This window comes from Sorex fumeus, unplaced genomic scaffold, assembly GCF_029834395.1.
Source record: "Sorex fumeus unplaced genomic scaffold, SorFum_2.1 ptg000063l, whole genome shotgun sequence".
NCBI lineage: Eukaryota > Metazoa > Chordata > Mammalia > Eulipotyphla > Soricidae > Sorex > Sorex fumeus.
Window position 1 is genome coordinate 15,381,712 of NW_026606120.1, and position 26,340 is coordinate 15,408,051.

Sequence of the window (26,340 nt, forward strand, 5' to 3'; positions counted from 1 at the left end):
TGCCTCATTCCCATCAAAGGGCCTGATCTAGAGATGGTTGAGCCAATGAGGCACCGCTGCTCCCTGTACCATCCCCCTCTCATTCCCCCTCCCTCCTCTCCTCGGTGTCTTCAGGGTCTTGCCCTTTCTCAATCCAGGGCCCCCCCAGCCACCACCCTGGGAGCCGATCCAGATGCCCCCTCTGGTGACCTCGACCAGCGTTCCCGGCAACCCTCTGGTGCTGTCACCTTTTCCCATGATGCCCGTGGTGGCAGGAGCTGCCGGTCCTGGCCCCCACAACCCTGGACCTTGCAAGGTCATCATCCAGGTCAGCCCTGAAGCAGGGCTTGTGGAGTCATCCCAGAACCAGCCTGTCATCCTGACACAGGCTCCACTCAACTGGGGGACCGCAGAAGCTCCTACTGCGGTGGCCGGGCATCCTGCACCACTCTACTTGGTGTCCTCTGGGCCGGAGACAATTATGCCCACCCCAGCTACTACTGTCACCCAGGCTGGGACAGAAGACCATCGTCCACAGGCTCCACTGCCAGTGGCCCAGGTGGCCCCCATCACCCTCCCATCCAGCAGTGGGACACTGACCCAGTGGGTTTGTGGGGACAGTGGTCCGGCGGCCACCCGGAGCCAGTCACCGCCTAAAAGCTCCAGAAACCCCAACAGCGTCTACGAGAACTTCCGGCGCTGGCAGCGCTTCAAGGCCCTGGCCCGGAGGTACCTTCCTCAGACTCCGGACACTGAGGCCCTTTCCTGCTTCTTCATGTGAGTCCCTCGGGGGTCCTAGAGCTAATGGGAGTTTCCCAGGAGGGGACTGGGGTGACACCCAGGGTAGGGTCCATGGGAGAGCTGGAGGAAGGATGAGGACCCTGTCCCCAGGGATAGCACATACAGGAATCACCCTCAGTGCATCATGGCCTGTAGGACCGGTGGCCACACTGCCCAGCACCTCAGCACAGCCCCACTCACTGGCTGTACTCAGGAATGCCATCCTGGGGTTCTGGCTCAAAGGCCCGTAGTGACCAGCCATGCCCTAAGCCTCACCTCAGTCCCCTCATCAGGGTTGGTCCCGACCTGTGGTCTGAAGGACAGACATTCCGTTCCCAAGACCAGACACAGCACAGATGTGACAGAATTCAGACAGGCTATGACTGCTCGGCCTTGGCGTCTCATGACGTATCCCCAGAGCTAAGAGTGGATGCCAGCAGGGCCACTGGACTGGGGTATAGGAGGCATAGTGCACTCTGGGAGGGGAGATCAGGCCGATATCGGGGGTCAAGGCATGGGTGTGGGGCGGCGGGGGCTCCCGGCAGACGCAGAGCCTGACCGAGCCTGTTCTTGCAGCCCGGTGCTGCGCACACTGGCCCGCCTGAAGCCTACCATGAGCCTGGAGGAAGGCCTGCACCGGGCCCTGCAGGAATGGCAGGGCAAGAGCAACTATGACCGCATGATCTACTACGACATGGCGGCCAAGTGAGTCAGGCCTGAGCAGAGAGTGGGGGTCAGGGTGGCTGCAGGCCCGAGCTTCAGGGGCTGGTCCCAGATGGCCGAGGGGAAGGGAGGGCTTGGCAGCCCCAGGAGACCCTTCCACTGCGGAAACTTGTTCCTCCCGGAGCCGGGACACTTTTCCCAAGCCCACTCTGGGGCTCCTGACCACAGTCTGAGGGTCACAGTCCCTGACCTGCTGTGACCCTCCAGGGCCAATGTGGGGGATCGCTGGGGGTGCTGGGGTCCGTGTCCACCCCATTCTCTACCCTCCTGGGGACTGGGCCATGAGCATCCCCTGTCCCTTACTCATCCTGCTCAGTCCCGTTCAACCCGACTCATCAGGGCCTGTGTTCCTCACACCAGGTTCATGGAGTTCGAGGCCGAGGAGGAGATGGAGGTGCAGAAACTGCAGTGGACGAACGGGGTGCAGGGCCTGCCACTCCCCGCCCCACCCAGGCCTGGGCCTCAGGGGGCTCCAGGCCCACCGCCAGACCAGCAGACAGGTACGGACCCTGCTCCCAGCTAAGGGCCACAGGACCTGGGAAGGCCCTCGTGGGTCTTGACCTGACAGGGAGCCTTCACTCTCCCGATGACCCCCAGACCTGTGGTCAGCGGCTTCCTGTCCACGGGTTTCTCCCTCTCCTAGCACACCCCACGCTGCCTGAGGCGTCAGACTCACCTTTGAAGTGGGGTCGGAGACCCTGGGGACACAGTTGGTCCCTCCTCCCGTTGAGGGCCACCTCATCCCTCACACAGTCACTGGATTCTAGGGCCCTGATCCAGCGTACAGGGACCCGTCCCCAACTCTGTGCTCAGTGCTGTGTGTCTGAGGGCATGGACGCGGGGTCCCCTCACATCCCTCTCTTCTTCCTTCCTCCTCAGCCTGTGTCCCCAAGAAGGCCAGACCCCAGGCCCGGGCAGCCCGCCCCAAGACACACAAACCTCAGCAGCCCCCCAAGACCAAGGCCCCTGAGGAGATCCCTCCTGAGGCCGTGCAGGAGTACATGGACATCATGGACGAGCTGCTAAAGGCCCCCGACTCAGTCTGCAGGGCGCCCCTCGGCCAACGGACAGTGGACAGGGAGGAGCAGCAGGAGGAGGCTGGGACCTGCCCTGACCCGGGGCTACTGAGCTATGTGTACGAGCTGTGCTCCCAGGAGGCCTTTGTCACCAAGGTGGGCCTGGGGTCTGGCCTTCTTGGGGACACAGGCTGAGGAGGAAGGAAGAAGAGAGGGATGTGAGGGGACCCCGCGTCCATGCTGCTGTGGGGTCGGGAGGGTGCAGGGCTGCTTCTGTCCAGGGCTTGGCAGTGATGTGCGGTCTCTGCTTTGAGCTCTGTGTGTAAATGCACACCTGTGTTTAGATATTTCTGCTTGTGTTTGTGCGCATGTGTGCACGTGTGTCTCTCTGTGTACAAGCATTGGCTCTTTCTGTGCATTTTTGGGTTTGGTCAATGTGTGAACATCTCTGTGTCTACCTCTGTGTGTACTGTGTGGGCTCTGTGCAGACACGTGCAGATACATGTACATGTACCTAGAGGTGGAAGAGTGTGTGTCTTTGTGTCAGGTGTTTGCATGAATCCATGTGTGTTTACATGTGCTTCTCTGTGAGAGTAGGTGAATAGTCGGTGTGCCTTTGTGGGTGAGGGTGTGTTTGCATCTGTGTGTGTGTGTATGTGTGTGTGTATGTGTGTGATTTCTCCCGGTGTGGGTCTGTGTTTGACTTTGTGCAGCTGTTCAAGCCCCTGCACTGTGCTGGGGACAGGTGTGTTTGCTTCCTCATTCCCTCCTGTTCCCTACGAGGACCCTCACCCCTGCTTCCCTCTCCCAGGCTGAGGCGATCCTTCATCCCAGCTTCCTGGAGTACCTGGACTCCCCAGAGTCCCAGCTGGATTTCCCGGCCCTGGCTGAGGAGCTGGAGGAGGAGGAAGGACTCACCCCCGCACAGGTGAGGCAGATGGGTCTCTGAGGTCCATGTGGGGCCCAGGGGAGTAATGCGAGGGATTCCTGTAAGTTAGTGGGCAGCAAATCTGGACAAACAGGAGGCATATTTCACATGATTCCTGGGAAAGAGACCCTGCAGGGGACACAGTGGACAGGGCCCAGGGCACTCAGAGCAGCAGGTGGGTCGTGAGTCAGGAGGGGCGCCCTAGCGCCCTGGGTCTTGGTCACTTGGTGGCCTCCCTGCCCATGTCATGACCAGGCGTCTCCCTCTGAGTCCTCAGGTGAGAGGAGGACGTGAATATGGGGTGAGGACCCTTAGTGGGACAGAGATCTGGTTTTTCTGTTTCGGGAGGAATCAGGGTCACTCTCTGTCCCACCCTGCACCCCCACATGCCCACAATGTTCCTTCTCTCCCCAGCTTGTGGAAAAGCGTCTGCAGACCCCGCAGGACAAGGAGGTCATGAAGGCTCGTCCCCAACACCAGGTGTCCCTAAAGGACTCGAGTCCAGCTGAGAGTGCAGCAGGCTACTGCACCCCAACACCTACCTGGGGCCACAGGTCAGGGACCAGCGCTGAATCTGAGACTGACTCTGGACACGCCTCACGGCCTGGGCGGGCCGAGGCCACTGGGATGGCACCTGGAGCCTCTGTCCTCTCTCTGGGGAGCCTGGAGTCTCCACCACTGCAGGCAGGACCGGCCCCCTGTCCCAGCCTCACTGTACCCACTCTGGACAGCAGGGCTCCCCGCATGCTGGGCGAGGCCCTTCCTGGCCAGGGGTCGCCTGGGCCAGCAGAGGGCTCTAGTAAGGAGGAAGAGGACCTGACCAGCCTGTCCTTCCTCCTAACCTCTCACTACAGCCTGCTGCCCTGGGGCTTACCCAGGAGCCCTGGCCCTGACACTGGCCCTGACACTGGCCCCCACCTGCCTGGAGGTCAGGGGACTCCTGAGCTCCCATCCACTCGCACAAGGGCCTTCAAGTCTAAGGCCCCTACCAGGAAGCATCCTCTGTGTGGGGGCCCAAGGCGGGGCACTGCTAAGAAGACCCCCTGTCCCAGGGGGCACCCCACGGTGTCTACTGGCTCAGCCTTGACTGTGGAGCTGGAGGGCCCCTCCCTGCCCCCCAAGAGAAAGTGCCAGCCTGCCATGGCCCAGAGGAGGGGGAAGGGGCACAAGAGACAGTAGGATATCGGGGGGCTCCTCCTGACCACCTCCCACGGTCTGGCTGCACCCAGAAGCCTTGTACTCCCCATGATCTTCAGCTAAGCCTGCTCTGGAATGGGGGGGCTGTACCTGGAATGGGGGGTTTGACTGGAGCAGCCTCTTTGTGTCATTGTGTAAATAGTGAATAAAGTTCAGTTCATTGGAAACATCTCAGTGTCTGTCCTCTCACTTGTGCTCCTTGGGAGGCCTGAGAGCACAAAGGGTGAGGGGAATCACAGGGCAGGGGAGAACCCTGAGAGTACTGTGCTCCCTGGAGAGGGAGGAGTCCTTCCCATCTGGAGGAAGACGTGCTCAGTCACCTGCAGGCCCACACCATCCTGAGGGCAGAGACAAGGCTCACATCTTGCTGCATTAGCCTGGATCAAATAAAAAATTAAAGCTCATTGGGTATTTGCATATCATATTCTTCACTCACATAAAATGTACCATGCTTTGATTTGACATCATTGAATTTTAATGTTTTTGTAACCAGACATATTTGAACATTTGCCATCACTCTTTAATAAATAAGTGGGAGGGATAGTACAGCAGATATGTCGCCTGCCTTGCCCATAGCCAATCCATGCACTCGATTCCCAGCACCCCATATAGCCCCCACACTGTGATAAATGAGTCTGTTCCGAGATCCAGGAGTAAGATGTGAGTATACCAGGTGTACCCCCAAAACCAAATAATCATATAATAATAATAAAGGGGGCCGATTTAATGTACTGATTTCATTGTTAAGTGTTTTACCATTTAAATATGGTCCTGGTACCTGTAGAGAAGGTGTTTGAGAACCATTCTTCATTTTCAGTGACAAGATATTTGAAATTCGGGACCTTAGAGATTCTCAGGGAATTAGACTACTAGTTTTTAAAAACTAGTTACAACTCTAATTATTGAGAAACAGTAGGAAAACAACTCTTCAGTGTTAAACATTTTAATTCTCTGCACTTATCACTATTAACGGGCTGGAGCAATAGCACAGTGGGTAAGGCGTTTACGTTGTAGGCGGCCAACATGGCTGTCCCCTGTAAGGCTATGTTGGCTGCTGGGCCTGCAGGAGGACAGGACACCCCCCTGAAAGTGGTACTGGGCTGGGCGTGTGTCTGGCAGCACATGGCCTTTGCGCCCCTCAGTATGCATGTTCAGACATTGGGCTGGTTTCAGGGTCTCTCTTGGGGTTGGTGGGGGGTCTTCCCAAGGAACGCTCAGGAGGTCTGGGGGCACCATGAGGGATTCTTTATATTTCTAAAACATTCGGTACCATGATTTCTAATGCTACTGCCATAGGTTGTCATGGACAGAGTATCTCTCCACCACACCAGCACCAGAGTGCCCACCGCCCTCTGCTACAGTGATGGAGGTCCATGAACACAGTGTCCTACATACCAGCACCAGAGCACCCACTGCCCACTACCCACTGCTACAGTAATAGGGGACCATGGACACAGTGTCCTACACACCAGCACAAGAGCACCTGTCTGTCTGTCTGTCTCCCCCCCCACCCCCTCTCACTTCCCTTTTAGGCAGTGTGGTTTGCAATACTGTTACTGAAAGGGTATCATGAGTATCCCTTTACCTCCTTTCAGCACTGCCCACTGCTACAGTGGTAGGGGTCCATGGACACAGTGTCCCTTCACCACACCAGCACCAGAGTGCCCACTGCCCTCCCCAGCCATGGTTCCGGTCCCCTCTCCCCCAGACCATCTTCCCCTGCCACCCAGGAAACTCCACTCTCTAAACTCTTCCTTAGTTTTTATTGTCTCTGCCATTTATTATTTCCTTATTACAACTCTTTATATGCCACATCTGAGGGATAGATCTATGACACCTATGTAAACTTCATCACTGGCATTTCTTGGCCAATTCAATGGCAATTCAGTGGCAGGGTGCCTCCAGGGCTGCACCCAATGATGCATGCTGAACATGCCCCCAAACAGCTCTAAGAGCTCCCAGACCCATGGAGGTCAGTTCTTTCAAAGGGGTGATTAACAGGAAAGAGATCACTGATATATACCCAAACCCAACAAGACTGGTGTCCTGATGAGAAGAGACACGGACTCACACAGAGGCACCCACACATGAAGTGGAGAGGCCTCGGGTGCGATCAGCCCTGCTGCCCCTGCATCTCAGACCTCCAGGTTCCAGAGATGTCTCCATCATTTGCGTTATGGGCCTGTCCTATCGTTTCTGAGAGATGGCAGAGATTAATCATCATCTGGGAAGATATGCTCACCTTCGACACAGAGGAGAGTCTACCAACGTGGACACAGACAACTCTTTCAGCAGGTGCCCAGTGGCCTCAGTGGCCTGCCCTCCTGCCAGTCAGCCTTCCTGCCAGACCTCTTTCCTTGACCAGGGGTTCAGATGACCAGTCCACAGGAAGGGACATGCACCAATTTCAGAGCAAGGTGAGCCTTTATTTGGTTTTGCTTTGCTTTTCCAGGCTTGGGTTTGGGATCACAACAGATGGACAGAACCACAGAGATGGTGGCAAGTGTGAGGCTCCAGTAAGAATGCTGAGGACTGGGGCAAAGAGCAGGGACAGAATGTTCTTCGGTCACTGCAGGTCCTGCCACAGGGCCTTAAGCACTAAAAGCAACAGGAGCCAGTGCTGTAGAGGTCTGAGGGTTAATATCGATGAGCTGGAAACTGGCTAGGATTCATATAGAAATGGGACCTCAGGAGGAGCAGACAAGGAAACAGGAAGAGGCACAAGTCTCTGGATCTGGACGATCCACTTGATGAAATGGACAACACTGGTGAAGACACTGAGGGACATGGGACGCTGGTAGTCCAGGCCCCAACTGGCCAACCCCAGAAGAACCCAACTCTTGCAGAAGTCAAAGACCAGAAGGCCTCCAGAATCACCCTAAAAAAAGAGAGGGCAATCAGTGTGGACAATTGAGGTGGGACTCAGAATTCTAATTATAAGGGCAGGTTATTGGGCACGGCTGTTTGGGTGTTTTCAGTGGTCCCTTGGGATGATCCTGATGCCAGTGTCCTGATATAGTTCTAGAGTCAGGGGTCGGAACTACCATCCTGCACTAGGAAGCTCCAAATTGATCCTTGGGACAGTCACAGATGGAAATCTATCAATCATGCAGTTAAACTTGGCCACTGGCCAAGGACCTTGTACTAACTCAGCATCAGAAGTGATGGTTAATGAATAAGGGCCGAGAGACTGAGCCTGTGAGAGGCACTGGGTGTCTGAAGCCACTATAGACCTTTTCAGAAAGCTGATTACAGCAGTATACACCTCCTAGAATCCTTCCTCTCAGTCACTTCAGCCTCTGGGTTTCTCAAAAATGTTCAGACTCTTTGGAAAATGCTCCTACCTACGTGTGGTGGAGAAACTCTATAATGCTGGGGCCTGAGGGGTGGGGGGCGCGTCACCACAAAGCATCCTGAAATAATCTCAGGGAAACCAGTGTGGGCAGAAGCCCTCTTACTGCATCAAAGGGAAAGGCTCATCTAGGCAAGGGAGTTGGGGAGCAGGAACTATAGCTCTGAGGCTCCTCTAACCACACTGCAGACAAATGCTCCCTGAGTACCCTTGTGTGATTCCTAGTACTGGAGCTTTAAGGCACACAGGCACATACAGAGAAGACCAGAGACCTCTCTCAGATTGACACGTGCAATCAAATCTCATAAGAGATGGGAGCTGTCTAGAAGGGAGGGGCGTTGTTCATGGCTGGCGGCAGAAGGCTTTGCTGAGCTGGGATTCCAAGCAAGAAACTGAAAATGACCTTGTGATCCTGGAGTCACGGGAGCAGAGGGTACAAAGAGGAGGGTCCAGTGTGGTAGGAAAAGCAGAAGCAATGTGGGGAGCAAGGAAGGCAGTTAGGGATTATACTGGTCAGCCAACCATGGAGAAGTAGATCTGCAGCCAGGCGGGTCTTGAAGTACTATGAAGAAAAGACAGCACTGACTGTGAATTCAACAGAGGGGCTACAAGAGAATGTCAGACATCATAGATGGAGGAAGAGTTCCAAAGACCTGAGATTTGGGAGAATATTTACAGAAAGGCACTATGAGATCTGTGGGTTCTCACCATTCTCACCAGGGGAAGATAAAATCAGGTCCTGGAGTCTTGTGATCCAGTTGTTAGCAGGTAGGGAGCAGGAGTAGAGCAGAGAAGGCCAGTGGCCAATCCTATGACCAGGAAACAGGGCCAACAGGCCTCCCTTATATTGGCGAGAAGAGTTGGGGACTCTTGTGGCCTGGGCAAGATCACAGCTGCCAAGGAAACAGACCACAGAGTGATGGGGACAGAATGGAGACACAACTGGGTGTGGGGATCGAAGAAACAAAGGGTGAGGGGGAGGAGACTCGGAAAAGGTAGAGCGAGGGATGGTGGCAGCAGACCAGAAGCTAATGGTATCTTCAAAGATGTCACGCCACTGGCCAAGCAAGTGAAAACAGAGATAGACAAATGGGACGATCTTAAACTAAGAAGGTTCTTCACCTAAAAAGAAACACTGACCAAAATACAAAGACAGTCTACAGAATGGGAAAGAATATTCGCCGAACACACATCTGACAAGGGGTTGATATCAAGGATATACAAAATACTGGTTGAACTCCACAAGAAGAAAATGCCCAACCCCATCAAAAAAGGGGCAATGAAAGGAACAAAAACTTTCTCAAAGAAAAAATCTGAATGGCTAAAAGGCACATCAGAAAATGCTCTACACCATTAATCATCAGGGAGATGCAGATCAAAACAACAATGAGATATCATTTCACACCACAGAGACGGGCCCACATCCAAAAGAACAAAAGCAACTGGTGCTGGTGCGGATGTGGTAAGAAAGGAACCCTCCTTCACTGCTCGTTGGAATGCCGACTGGTTCAACCCTTTTGGAAAACAGTATGGATGATTCTCAAAAAATTAGAAATTGAGCTCCCATTTGACCCAGCTGTACCATTCCTGGGAATATGTCCCAGAGAGGCAAAAACGTATAGTCGACGTGACATCTGCACTTGTTTGTTCATTGCAGCACTCTTTACTATAGCCAGAATCTGAAAAAAACCTGAGTGCCCGAGAACAGATGACTGGTTGAAGAATCTTTGGTACATTTAGACAATGGAGTACTATGTAGCTGTTGGAAAAGATGAATCATGAAATTTACATACAAGTTGTAATACATGAAAAGTATCATTTTAAGAAAAATGAGTCAGAAAGAGAGGGATAGACACAGAAAGATTGCATTCATCTGGGAAACATAAAGTAACAAAATAGGAGACTAACACCCAAGAGTGGCCGAGATTAGTACCAGGAATTTTGCTCCATGACTTGGAGGCCAGCCACACGTGCTAGGGGAAAAGAAAGCTCAGATAGAGAAGGGAGCACCAAATAAAGGGTGTTAAGAGGATCCTCCCAGGATAGGAGAAGCATGCTGAAAATAGACTATAGACCAAACACAATTGCCACTCAATGCCTCTCTGGCAAACCACAGCACCCAAAAGGAGAGAGAGAACAAAAGGGAAGGCCCTGCTACAGAGGCAGGGTGGGATAGGGGTGTGGGGGATGGGAGGGATACTGGGACCCGTGGTGGTGGAAAATGGACACTGGTGGAGGGATGGGTTCTTGATCATTGTATAACTGAAACCAAGCACAAAAATTTGTAAGTCTATAACTGTACTTCAAGGTGATTCACTAATAAAATAAATAAATAAATAAATAAAGGCAGTTAGGGGCTGAAAGGCATTTGTCTTTCACGCGGCTGACCCACATTCGATTCCCAGCATCCCATATGGTCCGCCGAGCATCGCCAGGAATACTTCCTGAATGCAGAGCCAGGAGCAACCCCCTGAGCATTGCTGGGTGTGACCCAAAAAGAAAAAGAAGGTAAGAAAGAAAGAAAAAAGACAGACAGACGAAAGAAAGAAAGAAAGAAAAAAAGAAAGAAAGAGAGAAAGAAGGGAAAATTCAAAATAATGGTGGTGGGAAGGTGTATGGAGGTGGGATTGGTGTTGGAATATTTAATGTAATAAATTATTGTGAACAACTTTATAAAAATAAAAAAATTTTAAAAGGCAAATAAATATTTCCTTTTCCCTAATCAGTATGCCATCAACATTTCACTAAAGTATAAACATACTTCTCTGAACAAGTTCATGTTTATACTCAATGTTTATATTTCTCATTTAACTAAAAACCTCCACAAAGTTTTGCCCTGTATTCACCCTATATCTCCATTCACCTAACAAATCCAAGAGGCAGATAGGAGACACAGGTTAGGAGAAGCACAAAACTTAGGTGATGGAGCTGAGATAATTTCAGGCCATGATCGATCTTCCCCGAGGTTCTTCAAGAGCTTTTTTGTTACTTTCACGTATTACTTCTGGAGCGATAGCACAGTGGTAGGGCATTTGCCTTGCACGCAGCCAACATGGCCGACCCGAGTTCAATTCCTCCGCCCCTCTCGGAAAGCCCGGCAAGCTACCGAGAGTATCTAGCCCGCACAGCAGAGCCTGGCAAGCTCCCCGTGACGTATTCGATATGCCAGACACAGTAACAACAAAGTCTCCAATGGAGTCGTTACTGGGCCTGCTCGAGCAAATTGACGAACAACGGGAGGGCCTTTACTTTACTTTACGTGTTCCTTCCATGGCCATGGAAAAATCAAGGTATTTCACAGTAGAAAGAGAAACACTCAGACAAATTCATTTCACAAATTCATGTCTGATCTACATCAAATTGAAATATTAGAACCAAGGGGCTAGTAGGTAATAGAAGTGTGAAACACATGCTTCTCACAAAATCATTGCCAGTCATATCTCTGGCATGACATGTTCCCTGAGCTTCAAGATAAAGCCTCACAGTCCCTTGAGCACAACCAGATGTGGCCCAGAGGTTTCCCCAGCATCAGTGGGGTGGCCTGCAGGACCTAACAACACTGCATTCTCAAACTGAGAAGGTAAGCCATACACCAATAAGAGGAGTTCTCAGGCCACCTAAACAGCATTTTTGAGAAACCCTAAATCAATTAATTTATCAGTTAAATTTGGACACCCAAACCAGAGAAACTTTGAGATCCAGATTCCTGACTCCAAAAACCAAAGGACCCCAGAATTTCAGTGTCTTCAACTTGAGTAACTTTGAAGCTTTCAGAAGGACACATTTTTCACAAGAGGAACTAGAAGAGTCCAGCTCTCTGAAAATGAGGCACAGAGGAACAAGGTCCACTGGTCTCCATGCTAATTAGAGATTTTGATGAGCTAGAATCCCATTCCCCATCTCCCACCCACACCCACACCATAGCCACTCACTGTTCTCGGTGAGCTTTCCCCAGCCAGTTATCCAACAAGATGTGCCAAGGGGCAGCTCCATGCCAGGGGTTGGAAGGCAGACAGGAATGATATAGGAGCTGAAGTTCACAGGTTGGTGCAGTTTTAACACTGTTGCAAAATGGTGGAGCTTCTTAAAGTCTGGATGGATGATAATGCAGCTCACAGTCACTGTCCTGGCGTATTGGGTGTCCTGGTAGAGCTGCGTACTTCCCCCAATCACCCAGTAATCTTCAGGGGCATGAGACTTCCTGCAGGAGGGAAAGTGAGTCATTATCTTCTGTATATGGCAGCTTGCGCCTCTACACCATCATCTGACCCCCAGCACTGCCTTGTCTGTACCACCCCACATGACTCTCCCTTTCTGTCAGCCCTTCTCTCTGGAGACCAGCGGCGGTTTTAAACTGAACTCAGCACACACCCATTACTGGAGGAAGGGATCACAGAGGGCTGGAGGCCCCCATGAGTCTAGACGATCCTGACCTTCCTTGGGCACATGCAGACAGCCCTGGCTCCGTCTTGGCTCTTGACCCGCCTTATGACCAAACTGCTCTAGCACCACTCCTTTCTCTCACTTCCTTCTTTTTTATTTTTTATTTTTATTTTTATTTGATTTTTGGGTCACATCCGGCAATGCACAGGGAATACCCCTGGCTCTGCACTCAGGAATTACTCCGGGCAGTGCTCAGGGGACCATATGGGATGTTGGGGATCGAACCCGGATTGGCCACGTGTTAGGCAAATGCCCTACCCACTGTGGTATCGCTCCCGCCCCTCACTTCCTTCTTGGTACTCACCTGTTCTAAAACTGCACAAAATCATTGGTCAATGGGAGACCATGTGTGCAGGATGTCCTGTGTTCTGACCATGAGGGAGGAAACATACCACCTTCTACTCCACCACCTGGAAATTCCTCCCCACACAGTCGGTGACCAAACTCTTGCTTCCACAAGCTGACCTATGCCCACAGGAGCCTACCCATCTGACTTCCACACTCCAGTGGTGTCAGCCCTGCTCATCCACAGGGAGAACTTTGGCTCTGACTAAATGGAGACACAGTGAGGTGGGTCAAGCCAACCTAATCCATAGTGAGTCTCAAGTGGGACACAGCACAGAGCAGATGCTTGTGGTTCTCTATGTACCGAAGATCCAGCTCCTGGTTACTGACCTTCCCAAACCTATAGGAACAGCCAACCAGACCCAGGACAGAGAGCAGCTCTGTTCTTCAAGGTCAGGGACTCCATATCTAGTGTCCATGCAGCTGGCCAATAGACATGTGGTGAGCAGAGACCCCAGGCCAGAGACATGCCGAACACCAGCATCTGCCCCTGCATCCCAGGTTCCAGCCTCTCTCTGCCAACCAGGATTGCAGGGACATTGAGGGAAGCCCTGGTGTGAGGTGACAAAGAGCCAGCTCTCATTGCACCTGGGAGGCAGGATGAACACTGCCATCTCGGGGGCATACCTGTGTCGGGGGAAGGCACAGGGATGAGGATGGAAGATGAGCAAAGTCAGGTGAGGAGTGAGGACAATACAGGAGAGGACAGGTCACAGGCAGAAAGACTTGGACTAGAATGACACAGATTATCCCAGCACACAGCCTTGAGGACTTGGGAGCTCTAATATCTTAACCCTCTCCCCCTGCCAGCCCAGCTGCAAGGAGCCAAGAAACAACTCACTTTGGAAAGCAGTGGGCGGTAGAGAACACCCAGTGGGAATCAATGAGCACAGCTCCACAGGGATGAATGTCCCGGTACTGCAGGCTGGCCTGCCATGGCCACTGGCCTTCCACGGCCTCCTGGCCACCAGTGATCATCCCTACGCCCCTGGGCTTCCCGCACACTGTGGAGACCAGCCCGATACCGTGTGGGAAACAGGGAGGTCCCCGTTTCCTCTCCGGTAGACCCTGGACCACTTCTCGGTGGGAAAGTCAGGAGCAGGGCTCAACCAGCCCCAGAGCCACAGGGCAGCTTGGGGTCTGATGTCCCTGCCCGCTGCCTGGGCAGCAGGAACCTGGACAGCAGAGCGCTCGTGAGCAAGCCCCGTGGTACGACGCGGAAGGGATGTGGTGGCCACAGCTGGTTCCAGCTGCATCCCGGCGACCCCATGCCCACAGCGCCCCCCACCCCACTCCCACCCCGGGCCCAGACACCAGCATTGTGTGAGGGGCTGTCCTAGTATCCCGCCTCCACCTCCCCGCTGTCTCGGGAGGGGCGGAGGTGGGCCGTGTGGCCTGGACAGGGCGGGCCGGGTGCCCCAACCGCGTGGACGCAGTGGCTGGCTGCCCGCACGAAGACTGGGGAACACCGCGAGGAACAAACAGGCTGGGCCAGTCCACTCCAGGCTGTTCCCTGCCCAAGGCCATCCGCTCACCTGTGCCCAGGGCGCCCCAGGCACCTCCTGGGCCCTCGGGCTTTGGGGGCGGGACTTCCTGCCAGGGGCTTCCCGGTTCCGTGCCCAGGGCCAGAGTGGCCCCTCCCCTCTGTCCTCTGACCCCACCCTGACACTGCCCCCTGACCCTAAGACATACATGACCTCTCTAATCCCATCCTCCTCCTTGGACACAGCTCTCTCCTGAGCCCTCCTTGACCTTGGACCTGCCCCTGCGCTGTCCCCGCCCTGGCCCCGCCCTGACCCCGCCCTAATCCCCTCGGACCCGAGCTCTCACACCCCACCTTGGTCCCACTCTGACCAGGTCAGGCCCTGGAGAGTTGGAGCAGGGTCCACGGAGCAGCTGAGTGCTTCTGCTCACTCAAGGGAGGGACCTCGGAACTCCAGGTGGCTTTTGGAAGAGATCTGGGCTGGAGAGGTCGAGCTCCGAGTTGAGTAGGGGCCTCAGGCGCAGCTGGAGCTGCGGGATGGATCCATCCTGAGATGAGAACGTTGGAGCAGAAAGGGAGACCCCAGGAGCGAGCCGAGAGGAGGGACCCAGGGAGGCAGGATTGTGCGGGGATGCTTCAACCCAGGAAGGGCAAGCCACACTGCTAGATAAGGGATAGGCTTCTCAGCTTGTTGCAGAGTTCAACTGAGATAGAATTCATGTCATAAAATTCACCCATTAGAAGGGACAACTCCATAATTTTCAGTATCATTTAGAATTTTTTAGTAATAACTTTCATTGGAAATAATCTGAAAGATCCTCAGTGAGTGAATCATCGGGGAAAACAGTATAATCCGTTGTAACAAATACTAACATCCAGTATAAAAAACATTGATTCTATCACAGGATGTCAAGTGGATTTTGCTCAGTCATTTAGTCAGTAGTCATATCTATAACATTTCATTTTCATAGCATGTATAGTCCCGTTTGGAGAATATCATTGTCAATAAGACGAAGTTATAAAGATGGAAAACTGTGGCATGGTGATCACTTACCATGAAAACCATCTTACTCAAAATATGAGATTTAAATATGGATGTTAAGTTTATTCATTTTTAAGCTTATTAATCTGGTGTTTTCTATCATCGCCAAGAATTTTACTTTTGCACCTTTGTCAAAACCAATTTTGTTTTTCTGTTTATGTGTCTGGGATTGGCAGAAATTTCTTATAAATTGCTAAGTCTGGAAATTAGATTCTTCCTCCTGGTTTTCTTGGCTTACTGTAGTATTTTTTTCCTCCCCTTGTGAAATCTACAATAATATATATGCTGATTTGGAGATTTTTCCAATTTGTTGTTGATTTTCTGTCGCAAAGCCTATTCCTTGTCGTGTGTAGTCAGTGATGTTTCTGTTCTTTACTTCATGTCCTCCCTGTGTCCATCTGAGCTCTCAGCTCCCTGAAACCCATTATAACACTAGTGAACAAGAGACAAGAAAACAAAATTCACATTTTCCTCTGCTGTGAAATGTCTCTTCTGTCAGATGAACCTACAGGAGAGATCAGAGGCAGCTGATGTCAGAAAGACCCTGTCTTTCATCTTCTCTGCCGAAACCTATGTTAAAACTCAAAGAAGTGGGGCTGGAGCAATAGCACTGCAGGTAGGGCGTTTGCCTTACACGTGGCTGACCCGGGTTCGATTCCCAGCATTCCATATGGTTCTCTGAGTAGCGCCAGGAGTAATTCCTGAGTGCATGAGCCAAGAGTAAACCCTGTGCATCGCTGGGTGTGACCCAAAAAGAAAAAAAGAAAAAAGCAAAGAAGAGCCAGAGATAGGTACAGAGTTAAAGGCTTGCATGTGACTAAATCATGCTTTGATCCAGGAAACATTTATGGTCCTCTGAGCACTGCCAGAAATGATTTCTGAGCACAGAACCTAGAGTAGGCCCTGAGCACCACTGGGAGTGTTCCAAAAGCCAAATGGGAAGAGAAAAAAATAACAAAAAAAGTAAAGAGAGAATATCTCAGAAATTTACAGTCAAAGGCCCTTACTTTGTCATTTATGAGTTCCTAGAAAAAGAAGAATGCCTGAGATAGAATTTCTTTCTGCATCACATCCACCAGACACTTTAGGAATGAGATTCAAATAATTTGGGCTCCTATGTCATTTTAATTTTTGTTCATTTATAATCAAGTTCCTATCATTTCCTTCTGCTAATTTTTTCTTTCCGTCTCCATATTCTTCACATGTGACCTCAAATTGATTATTTGAATCTTTCTTACTTTTTCTTTTCTTTTTTTAAAAGTAGGCCTGTATCGCTTTGATCTTCCCTCATTCCCATCATTTTCTTTGCTGCATATCCTAGTTTATTTTTACTTTGTCTCCTGTTAATGTTCATACATCTTATTTATTTCCTCATTGTTTCAAGAGCTATTCAGAAGAATCTTGTTCTGCTTCTGTATAGTGTGATTCTTACTGTTTGCTTTTGGGTTGATTTTTTTTCCTTCATAACTTTGTAATGGGAAAAGATGCTTAATTTCGCTTAAATGTTTATATTATTATTGATACTTTTGTAGAGATCTATGACTGAGTTGAACTGGACAACGATCCACATGCACTGAGAAAAATGTGAGTGTTTCCTCATAGGTTCGTTCATTCTCTTGAAGCCTTGCTAGCTTGTGATTTCTAAATCGCCTCTTTTTCCAATACCAGAAGGTGTCACTGTGACCTTACTTCTGGGTTTCTTTTGGGTCCTGTTGGAGGAGGGGAAAGGCAAGCCAGAGACAACTTCCCTTAGCCATCCACAGCCCTGGGCACATGGACTATTCACCTACTCTCACAGAGAAGCACGTGTGAACACACATGGATTCATGCACACACCTGACATAAAGACACACACACTTCCAACTCTAGGTACGTGTACATGTATCTGCACATGTCCGCGCAGATCCCACACTGTACACACAGATGTTGACACCCAGAGATGTTCACACATCGATCAAACTCAGAAATGCACAAACAAGGGCCAATGTTTGTACACAGAGACACAAATGCACATATGCACACAAACACAAGTAGAAATATTCAAGAATAGGTGGGCATACATACACAGAGCTCAAAGCAAAGATCACATGTCACTGCCAAGTCCTGACAGAAGCAGCCCTGCACTTTCCCACCCCACAGTAGCGCCCAAACCCCCACCTTGGTGACAAAGGCCTCCTGGGAGCACAGCTCTTCCACGTAGCTCAGGAGCCCCGGCTCAGGGCAGTTCCCAGCTTTCTCGTGCTGCTCCTTCTTATCCGATGCCCGTCGGCCGAGATGGCCAACCTGGGTTCCATCTCAGTCATCCCAGATGGTACCTTGAGCACGGCCAGAGTAATTCCTGAGTGTGAAGGAATTACTGAGCACAGCCAGTGTGGTTTAAATCCAAAACAAAAGAATCTCAAAATAAAACAGCAATAAAACTGCAGGAGCAAACAAAGCCCTACTACCTTGTGGACATTTTCTTATGATGCAAAAGCAAACATAAAGTGTTTAGTTATTGAAAACTTTAGCCCTTGAACGTGAAGAAAGTCAGGTCAGTTGTAAATGGGGAAAATGGGAAGCTGTAACATATGTGAAAATACATACATAGAAAAGTTTCACCTTTGTTTCCCAAAACGGTTTGGAACCAACAATTAGGTTCCATCACTATTCCCTCATCAATAAATGAAACAGTATTCTTGACTTAAAATAATGAAAATAATCCTAATCTGACATCCAATTGTTGTGCAATTGGTAGCAGGGTTCGCAGGAGATGCAAGAATTAAGCAAATATCAACAAAGACATGTAAGGTTCAGTTGAACTTACAAAATTGACAGTGAAACTATGTTTTTGTATATTTTAATGCCTTAAAATATTTAAAATGTGCACTCATCATCTGTAATATTTTTGGACACAGACACTTCATTTATAGAGAACAGGTAGAGGTGTTCCAGCCATTGTCAGCTCACAAGTACATGGGTGTAATGATGCAATCCCAGATCTGTTTGAGTTTAAACATCATGATTACCAATTCGAAGAAAGCAGTAGGAGGGCCAGATGACAAGACATGGATTTCAGGTTGTTTACTTAAGGAAGCAGCCAGTGAGATTTTGGGTCCAGCAGGGTAAGCTACACATGGTGACCCATGAAATATGAGGAACCTGTGGTGGTGGTGGTGCTGGTATCACGACTAAACTAATTCAGTATCCTTCATTCCACGAAGAATTTGTTAGGATGATAAATATCTGCTGTTGAAAGGGCAGAGCAAAGAGCAATTGGAAAGAAACTTGAGAAATCCCAGGGGGAAGAAAGACGGTGTACGGGGCAGACAAGGCACCAGCTCACTGAGTGTGTCTACTCTCTCCTGGGAGTAGCCAGTCATGGAAGCTTTTATGGATTCTTCTCCAGGACACAGAATGAGGGGTGTCCTTCAATTTCCCCACGAGCAGCTTCGGGAGTTTAAGTTGCTTTGTGTAGCTGAGGAGTGAAGGTCCAGTGTTGGTGTGTTTGAAAAATTAGGCACATGTGTAGTGTTCATGGGATGTAGTTTTCAGCATGTTATACGTGCATCATACAACTAAGGGCATATATGTTGTCATCAGTAACTCTCTACCTGGGTGCCTTTCCCCACCATTGTCCTCAGATCACTTTCAGTCTGCTTCCTTGACTGAGGTTTTCTTAGTGTAATCAAAAATCAAGACTTTCTCTTCATTCAGGATTTTTCAACTACCTTCTTTTGTTTAAATAGCACGCTGAGATCATACAATATTTGTCCTTTCTCTGAATTATTTTGCTTGTCAGGATGCCCTCCATCCATCCATCCATCCATCCATCCATCCATCCATCCATCCAAATTGCAGGAGTCTGCAAGATTTTACCTTTTCTTGTAGCTGAGTAGTGTTCTGTTGTGTGTGTTTATACTACAACTTTATCTGTTTGTGTGTCCATTTGGGGGTTTCCTGAGTATTGTACTTAGCACTGCAGTGAATATAGGAGTCCATATATCATTTTGATTTTTCTATTAAGGGGTTTTGGAGGTAACATGCAAATGTGAAATCACTAGGTCTTTTGGAACCTATATTCTTGCTCCACTACCCAACTGCTGCCACACTTCAGGCCGCTTTCCACACGCTTGGGCCAAGCCTCACATATGAGTGAACATATTCCTGGACAACACATCATAAGACACTCCCATATGTGTATATATATATACATATATGACATATATATGTATATATATATATATATATATATATATATATATATATATACACATTTCCACGAAGCCAACATGGCCAACCCAAGTTTAATTCCTCCACCCCTCTCGGAGAGCCCGACAAGCTACCCAGAGTATCTCGCCCGCACTCCAAAGCCTGGGAAGCTCCCCATGGCGTATTCGATATGCCAAACACAGTAACAACAAGTCTCACGATGGAGATGTTACTGGGCCTGCTCGAGCAAATCGATGAACAATGGGAGGACGGTGATATATATATATATATATATATATATATACATATATATATATACACACATATATATTATATCTCAGAGAGTCCGGCAATCTACCGACAGTATCCTAGTCTCCTGCCCACACTGCAGAGCCTGGCAAACTACTCATGGTGTATTCGATATGCTAAAATCAGTAAAAATAATGAGTCTCATTCCCCTGACCCTGAAAGAGCCTCCAATCGTTGGGAAAGACGAGTAAGGGAAGGCTGCTAAAATCTCAGGGCTGGGACGAATGGAGACGTTTTTCATATATATATATGTATGTATATATATACTCACACACATATACGTATATATCAGTTATATTTAGTTATACATATCTAAAAATATTGTCTATCTGACTCATGTGACTTGAAATTCATTGCTTTTTAATTTTTGCTTTGCATTTCTTAGATAACAAGTGACTAGTAATATCTTTTCAGATGTCTGCTGGCTTTCGTTAGCCATTTTGGGAAAATGGATACACATCTCCAGTTTTATGTAATTGTTGAGTGTTTCTAGTTGAGCTTTATAACACTTTATGTATATATAATATTTAACCCTTTACCAAAAGCATGGCTTTCAAATGTTTTCTCCCATTTCATAGGAAGTGTTTTAATTTTAAGAAAGTCTGATTTTGATTTTAAGGAAGTCTGATTTTTTTGGCATGCATAAGCTTTCAGATGTAGGCCTATTTGTTTATTTCTGGTTTTATCTTATGTATTTTTTTCCTGAGTCAATCCTGTTTAGATTTGTTGGTGTACCATTGTTCACAGTAGCTGTATTCTTCTTTGTATTTTAATGTTGGTTTAAATGTTCACTTTTCAAGTTTTATCATTTTAGGCTATTTATTTATTTTTCTTCTCAATTTTGTTTATTATTCCAGAACCAACTGGTAGATTGGCTAATTTTCCCTTTCATTTGAGAATTTTCTTATATTTCTTTTTTTAATTTTATTTTTATAAAGTAGTTCACAATATTTGATTACATTTAATATTTGATCACCAATCTCAAAACCATTACACCTTCCCACTACCATATTTTGGATGTTTTCACCCCAAACCCCAACCCCTGCCCCAAAGCAGAACCAAAATAATTTATTTTGTGTTGTTTGTATGAATAAACCGCTGAAAATGCTCCAAAAAAGTTTCCTTAGAGAAAAGTGTGTGACAATTGTTGTATTTCACCCAGGACCCACTAAGTCCTTCTATAAGACATTATGAGATTATGAGCATGTTGTTAAAGGTTGAGCCTTGTGTGTGTGTATGTGTATATATATATATATATATATTTATATATATATATATAGGGCTGGAGCGATAGCACAGCAGTAGGGTGTTTGTTTGCATGCGGCCCACCCGACCGTCCCGAGTTAAATTTCTGCATCCCTCTCGGATAGCCCAGCAAGCTACCGAGAGTATCTCGCCTGCACAGCAAAGTCTAGCAAGCTACCCATGACGTATTAAATATGCCAAACACAGTAACAACAAGTCTCAAAATGGAGACATTACTGGGCCTGCTCAAGCAAATCGATGAACAACAGGAGGGCAGTGACAGTGATATATATATATATATATATTCATTTATATTTATATATGTGTAAAAATATATTTCCCTCTGGGATTGGTTTCCTTCTACTTTAAACCCCATCAAATGTGGTGTTCCACTCTTGGAAGATGAGTGGTGTCAGGTATGAGATGCAGCCGCACGGTCCAGGAATAGGTTCACTCATGGGTGAGGCTCAGCCTGAGCATGAGAAGAGCGGCCGTGAGCATGGCACCTGTTGAGTTCTGGAGGTTTTTGGCTGCCAGGGCTTGACGTGGGCCTTCAATACTGTGAAATTTCTCTTAAGTATCCATCATGTCACGTGTTTTAGAAAGCTGTGTTTACATTTTCATTTGTTTCATTTTTTCCCCCTCTAATTGCCATTTAACTTTCTTTCTTGTGCCATTGGCTGTTCAGAGAGTTGTTTTATTTCCATGCATATATGTAGTTCTATTTTTTCTTTATGATTAATTTCTACTTTCTTGCCATTGTGTTCACATCAGTTACTTGGCATGATTTAGATCTTCTTAAACTTGCTAAGAAAATTTTTGTGGTCTGATAAAAAATTATCAGACCTAGCAAATGTCCCATGTGCACTTGAGAGAAGATTGTGTTGCATCGAATGCTATATATATATATGTGTGTGTACTAAATATGTATGCATGTATATTTTTCCTTCATTGCTTTAACTTTGATTTCTGATTCTCTGGCTCTGCTGTGTTGGTTGTCCTCTGGATTATTTGCACTCTGACTCTGTAGGTAGAGACCCCAGATAGATTGTTGTGTTCCCTTCCGCCCATACCAGGCTTGAATGAGTCCTAAATACACCAAGAGACCAGCACCCACTGAAATCTAGCTCCCAAGTGGGTTGAACACCAAAGGAGTTTATGGATGTCTAAGATAGTTAAAATAATAAGCATAGTGTGTGCATAGTGTGACTCATGTGAAAGCAAGAGAGAATTTTTCTCATTGGAAACCATCACTACTTCAGTCCGTAACATTTCAAGTCCTCATAAGTGAGGATGATGAGTGACAGGTCTAACTTAAATCTTTGCAGATCATGTGTGCCTTCCCTGTTAACACAGAATTAATAACCAACAGTTCTAACCACTGCTTTGTTGGGGGAACAGTGTTTATTATTACAGTTGTTGCAATTCATACCACCAAAATGCCCAAGACTTTCCACCACTATCCATGTGCTACTTCCAGTTTCACCTCTTGTTTCGTCCCAATCCTCCCCCAAGTGCATGGTAATCTCAGGTTTGCAATTCAAGGTCAAGGGGGTGCCATTATTTGACACTCTCTATTTCCTTGTTTTCTGACTCCCAATATCACAGATGAGTGAGAATTTGTGATTTTTGTCTTAATCCCTCTTACTTATTTCAGCTCCAGTCACAGATTTCATTATTTTTTAATAGCTTAGTGAAATTCCATTGTGTATGTCTGCCTGTGTGCACGTGTGTCCTAACTTCTTTATTCTTCCAACATTGACGTTTGCGTTGTCTCCATATCCTGGCTATTCTAATTAGTGTTTCAATGAACACAGGTATACATATATTTTTCCAAATTAATATTTTTTGGTTTTACGGGGCAATGCCAACAAGTGAAATCTCTGAATCATATGGAAATTATATTTTACTGCAATTTTTGACAAAGTGGAATAAAGTGGAATAATTTCCCCACAGACCACATAGAGTGGCAGGGTAAGCGTCATAGTTAGGATGCAAGGACCCGATGGAGCACGCCTATGCTTGAGCCCATTTCCGTGGTGTTTCACGTGTGACTTGTGGACATCATCTATTTCTCAGGTAATATCAGCTGTGTCCTTAGATTCGGCAATATTTATTTCCGTCACAACTTAACATACGGCATTCAACATTTTGGAATTAGCTAGTATTGTTATAACTAGGGGCTGGAGTGATAGCACAGTGGGTAGGGCGTTTGATTTGCATACGACCGACTTGGCAACCTGGGTCCAATTCCTCCACCCCTCTTGGAGAGCCCGGCAAGCTATCTCACCTGCACAGAAAAGCCTGGCAAGCTACCCGTGACTTATTTGATATGCCAAACAAGTCACAACAAGTCTCACATTGGAGACGTTACTGGGCCCGCTCGAGCAAATGATGAACAGTGCGAGGACCGTGCTACCCATTTTGGTGAAATCTCTGGAGTGTTTTCCCTACAAGTTGAACTAGACCGTATCCTCAGTGAGGGATGCTTTTTCACATTGCTGCCAACAGTGGTTCTTTCTACTCTTTCTGACATATGCCATTCTCACTGGTGTGTGATAACATTTCATTGTTTTGATTTGCAATTTCCTGGTAATAGTTGATACTGAACATGTTTTCATACACTTATTGATCATTTGTATGTCCTCTTTGTAGATGGGTCTCACCTCACATTTTGTGATGTGATGATTAATGTTTTGTTGGGCTTTTGCTTGCTTTATACATCTTAACATTAGTCCTTCTTTTGATCTACGTTTGAAAATATTTTCTCCTGCTCAGTAAGGCAGTTTTAAAATTTTAGCCCACGTTTCTTTTGCTCTGTAATCACTTGTACATTTGCTTTCATCCCCTTTGTATTTTTATTTCTTTTACCAGTGAAGTCAAACTATTGCAGACACCCATGAGGTTCCTTTCCCAGACAGGTCTGCGTATGCTTTCGTGAATGTATTGTATGGATTCTGGTCCAATCTCAACATCTATAATCCACTTTGAATTAAGTTTAGGTGGATATGAGATACATATTTCTTTGTTTTTTTTTACATTTTATTTTTCAGTTTTCCCAACATGTTAGTTGAAGAGGACTTGCCTGCCCCACTTTATGTACCCAGCAACTTTGTCACAGATTTTCAATAAATATGTGAGTTATATCTGTGTGTTGTCAATTCTACCCCATTGGCCTGAGAGTTTGCTTTTCTTTCAGTAGATCACAATTTTGATCACTATGCTTTGCAACATTGTTTCTGACCTTTTCTTTAATGTGCCCCCTTCCAATCTTGATTCTTCCTGTATCTCCCTATCTTATTGGTTAACCCTATAGTCTCATGCTATCCCCACAACCACCTCCTGCAGTTAACTAATTTTCACCCCTGGCCACTGTGGGTATTGCTGGGGTCTCACTGAGAACCATACATTCTGTAATGAGAAAATTTACTATAGTACATTGTTAAGTCAGGAAATGCAATACTTCCCTCCTTTTTTCTTAGAATTGCTTTTAGTTCTCAGGGAGTTTTATGATTCCGTATTAATTTCACGAAAAAAATTTCTAAATCATTGATGAATGTCATCAGAATCTTGAACAACTGCATTAAATATGTATAATTTGGGTATTATCATTTGGGCAATGTTATTTTTTCAAATGTCGGGGCTGGAGCGATAGCACAGCGGGTAGGGCGTTCGCCTTACAAGCGGCCAACATGGCCGACCCGAGTTCGATTCCTCTGCCCCTCTCGGAGAGCCCGGCAAGCTACCGAGAGTATTCGATATGCCAGACACAGTAACAACAAAGTCTCCAATGGAGACGTTACTGGGCCCGCTCGAGCAAATCGACGATCAACGGGAGGGCCTTTACCTTTACCTTTTATAAACATGTAATATTTTCCCATTTCCAGGATTTCTTTCCTTTTCCTTTGTAAAATGACTGATAATACTCGTGTAAGTTTTTTACATTTGTTGTGAATATTAGGTTGATTTCTAGGTTATTGGTTTTTTTTTACGTCACTCCCAGAGGAGCTCAGGTCTTACTGCTGGCTCAGTCATCGTGAGTGACACCCTTGGGGCTTGGGAAAACATATGGGTGCTGAGGATTTGGGTTGGTTGCATGTTACTGAATCCATTCTGGATCTGTACTTTTGTTTGGGGAGGTTTGTTACTGGTTTTTTTTCATTTTAATTTTTTGTTTGGGGTCTACACCAGCAGTGCTCAGGGCTTACTCCTGGCTCTGTACACAGAGGTCACTCCTGGTGGAACTTGGGGAACCCTGTGTGGTGTTGAATATTGGATCCAAGTCAGCCTCATGCAAGAAAGAACCTTACCTGCTATACTATTGCATTTGTCTCTTTACTTTCCTTCTATAAAATTCTATAATTCAGTGATTGTTTCTCTTCTGTTGTCAGTTAAATAGCTTACATTTAATTATTTAAAATTTTCTTTTCTATATATAACCTCTTTTTTATTTGTTTGTGGGCCACATCCACAGGTGCTCTGGGTTCTGGGCTTACTCTGACTCTGACCAAATCCACTGGTGCTCTGGGCTTACTCTGACTCTGCATGCAGTGAACAATCCTGGCTGACTAAGCAGACCATATGGGGAACAGGGATCAAAAAGATCAGTCATGTGCAAACCTACCTGGTTTGCTATCTTTCTGAACTCCATCTCTTACTTATTGATGGGAACATGTGTATTGTCTTTTAAAAAATGGTTTTTATTGAATCACTGTGAGATACAGTTACAAAGCTTCCCTGTTTGAGTTTCAGTCATACAATGATCAGACACCCATCCCTCCACCAATGCACATCTTCCACCACCAATGTCCCCAGTATCCCCACTTCCCCACCCCTTCCCCTGCCTCTATGGCAGACAATCTCCCCTATATTCTCTTTTGTTTTGCTAGTATGATTTGCATAAGATGTCATGTGGCCACAAGAGCGGCTGCATTCTCCTGGAATTCTAAAATTCTAGATAACTAGGGTGTGGAGAAATCTCTGTAGCAAGCTGCTCAATTCAGAGATTTTTTGTGTGTGTCTCTGGATCATGGCCATTAAGGAGTTTATGTAGCAGCTGGAGGCAGTTTGTGGGCATGACATCCAGAGTCCCATCAGAATGGGGGAAGAGAGGGATCGTCCCATCCACTATCTCTTGATGCCTGGAGTTTGTCATCTCTGAACCCACATACCTGCACTTCTCACTGGGTTCTGAAAGGTGACAGCCACCGGAGGGGTGGGTTTAGGGGGAAGGTGGAGGGACAATGCCTGCCACCCTCCATCTGAGGCATCCCAGGTAATCTGGCCTGGCTTGAAGTCTGGAGGCAT

The 26,340-nt window shown here is 47.5% G+C and overlaps 2 protein-coding genes across 2 annotated transcripts; one reads left to right on the forward strand and one right to left on the reverse strand.

Annotated features, from left to right (window-relative positions):
• The first annotated feature begins 238 nt into the window (after window positions 1-238).
• Window positions 239-7,289, forward strand: LOC130036143 (NUT family member 2G-like). The gene is made up of 7 exons (XM_056128127.1): window positions 239-756; window positions 1,336-1,464; window positions 1,843-1,945; window positions 2,376-2,654; window positions 3,310-3,426; window positions 3,841-3,980; window positions 7,076-7,289. Exons 1-7 carry the CDS (start codon window positions 239-241, stop codon window positions 7,287-7,289), a joined length of 1,500 nt encoding a protein of 499 aa, XP_055984102.1.
• Window positions 7,286-26,340, reverse strand: LOC130036144 (putative serine protease 47). Its single transcript, XM_056128129.1, has 4 exons — window positions 26,205-26,340; window positions 13,605-13,839; window positions 11,915-12,176; window positions 7,286-7,501 (listed from the first exon to the last, which is right to left on the reverse strand). The coding sequence occupies exons 1-4, from the start codon at window positions 26,338-26,340 to the stop codon at window positions 7,286-7,288; spliced, it is 849 nt and encodes a 282-aa protein (XP_055984104.1).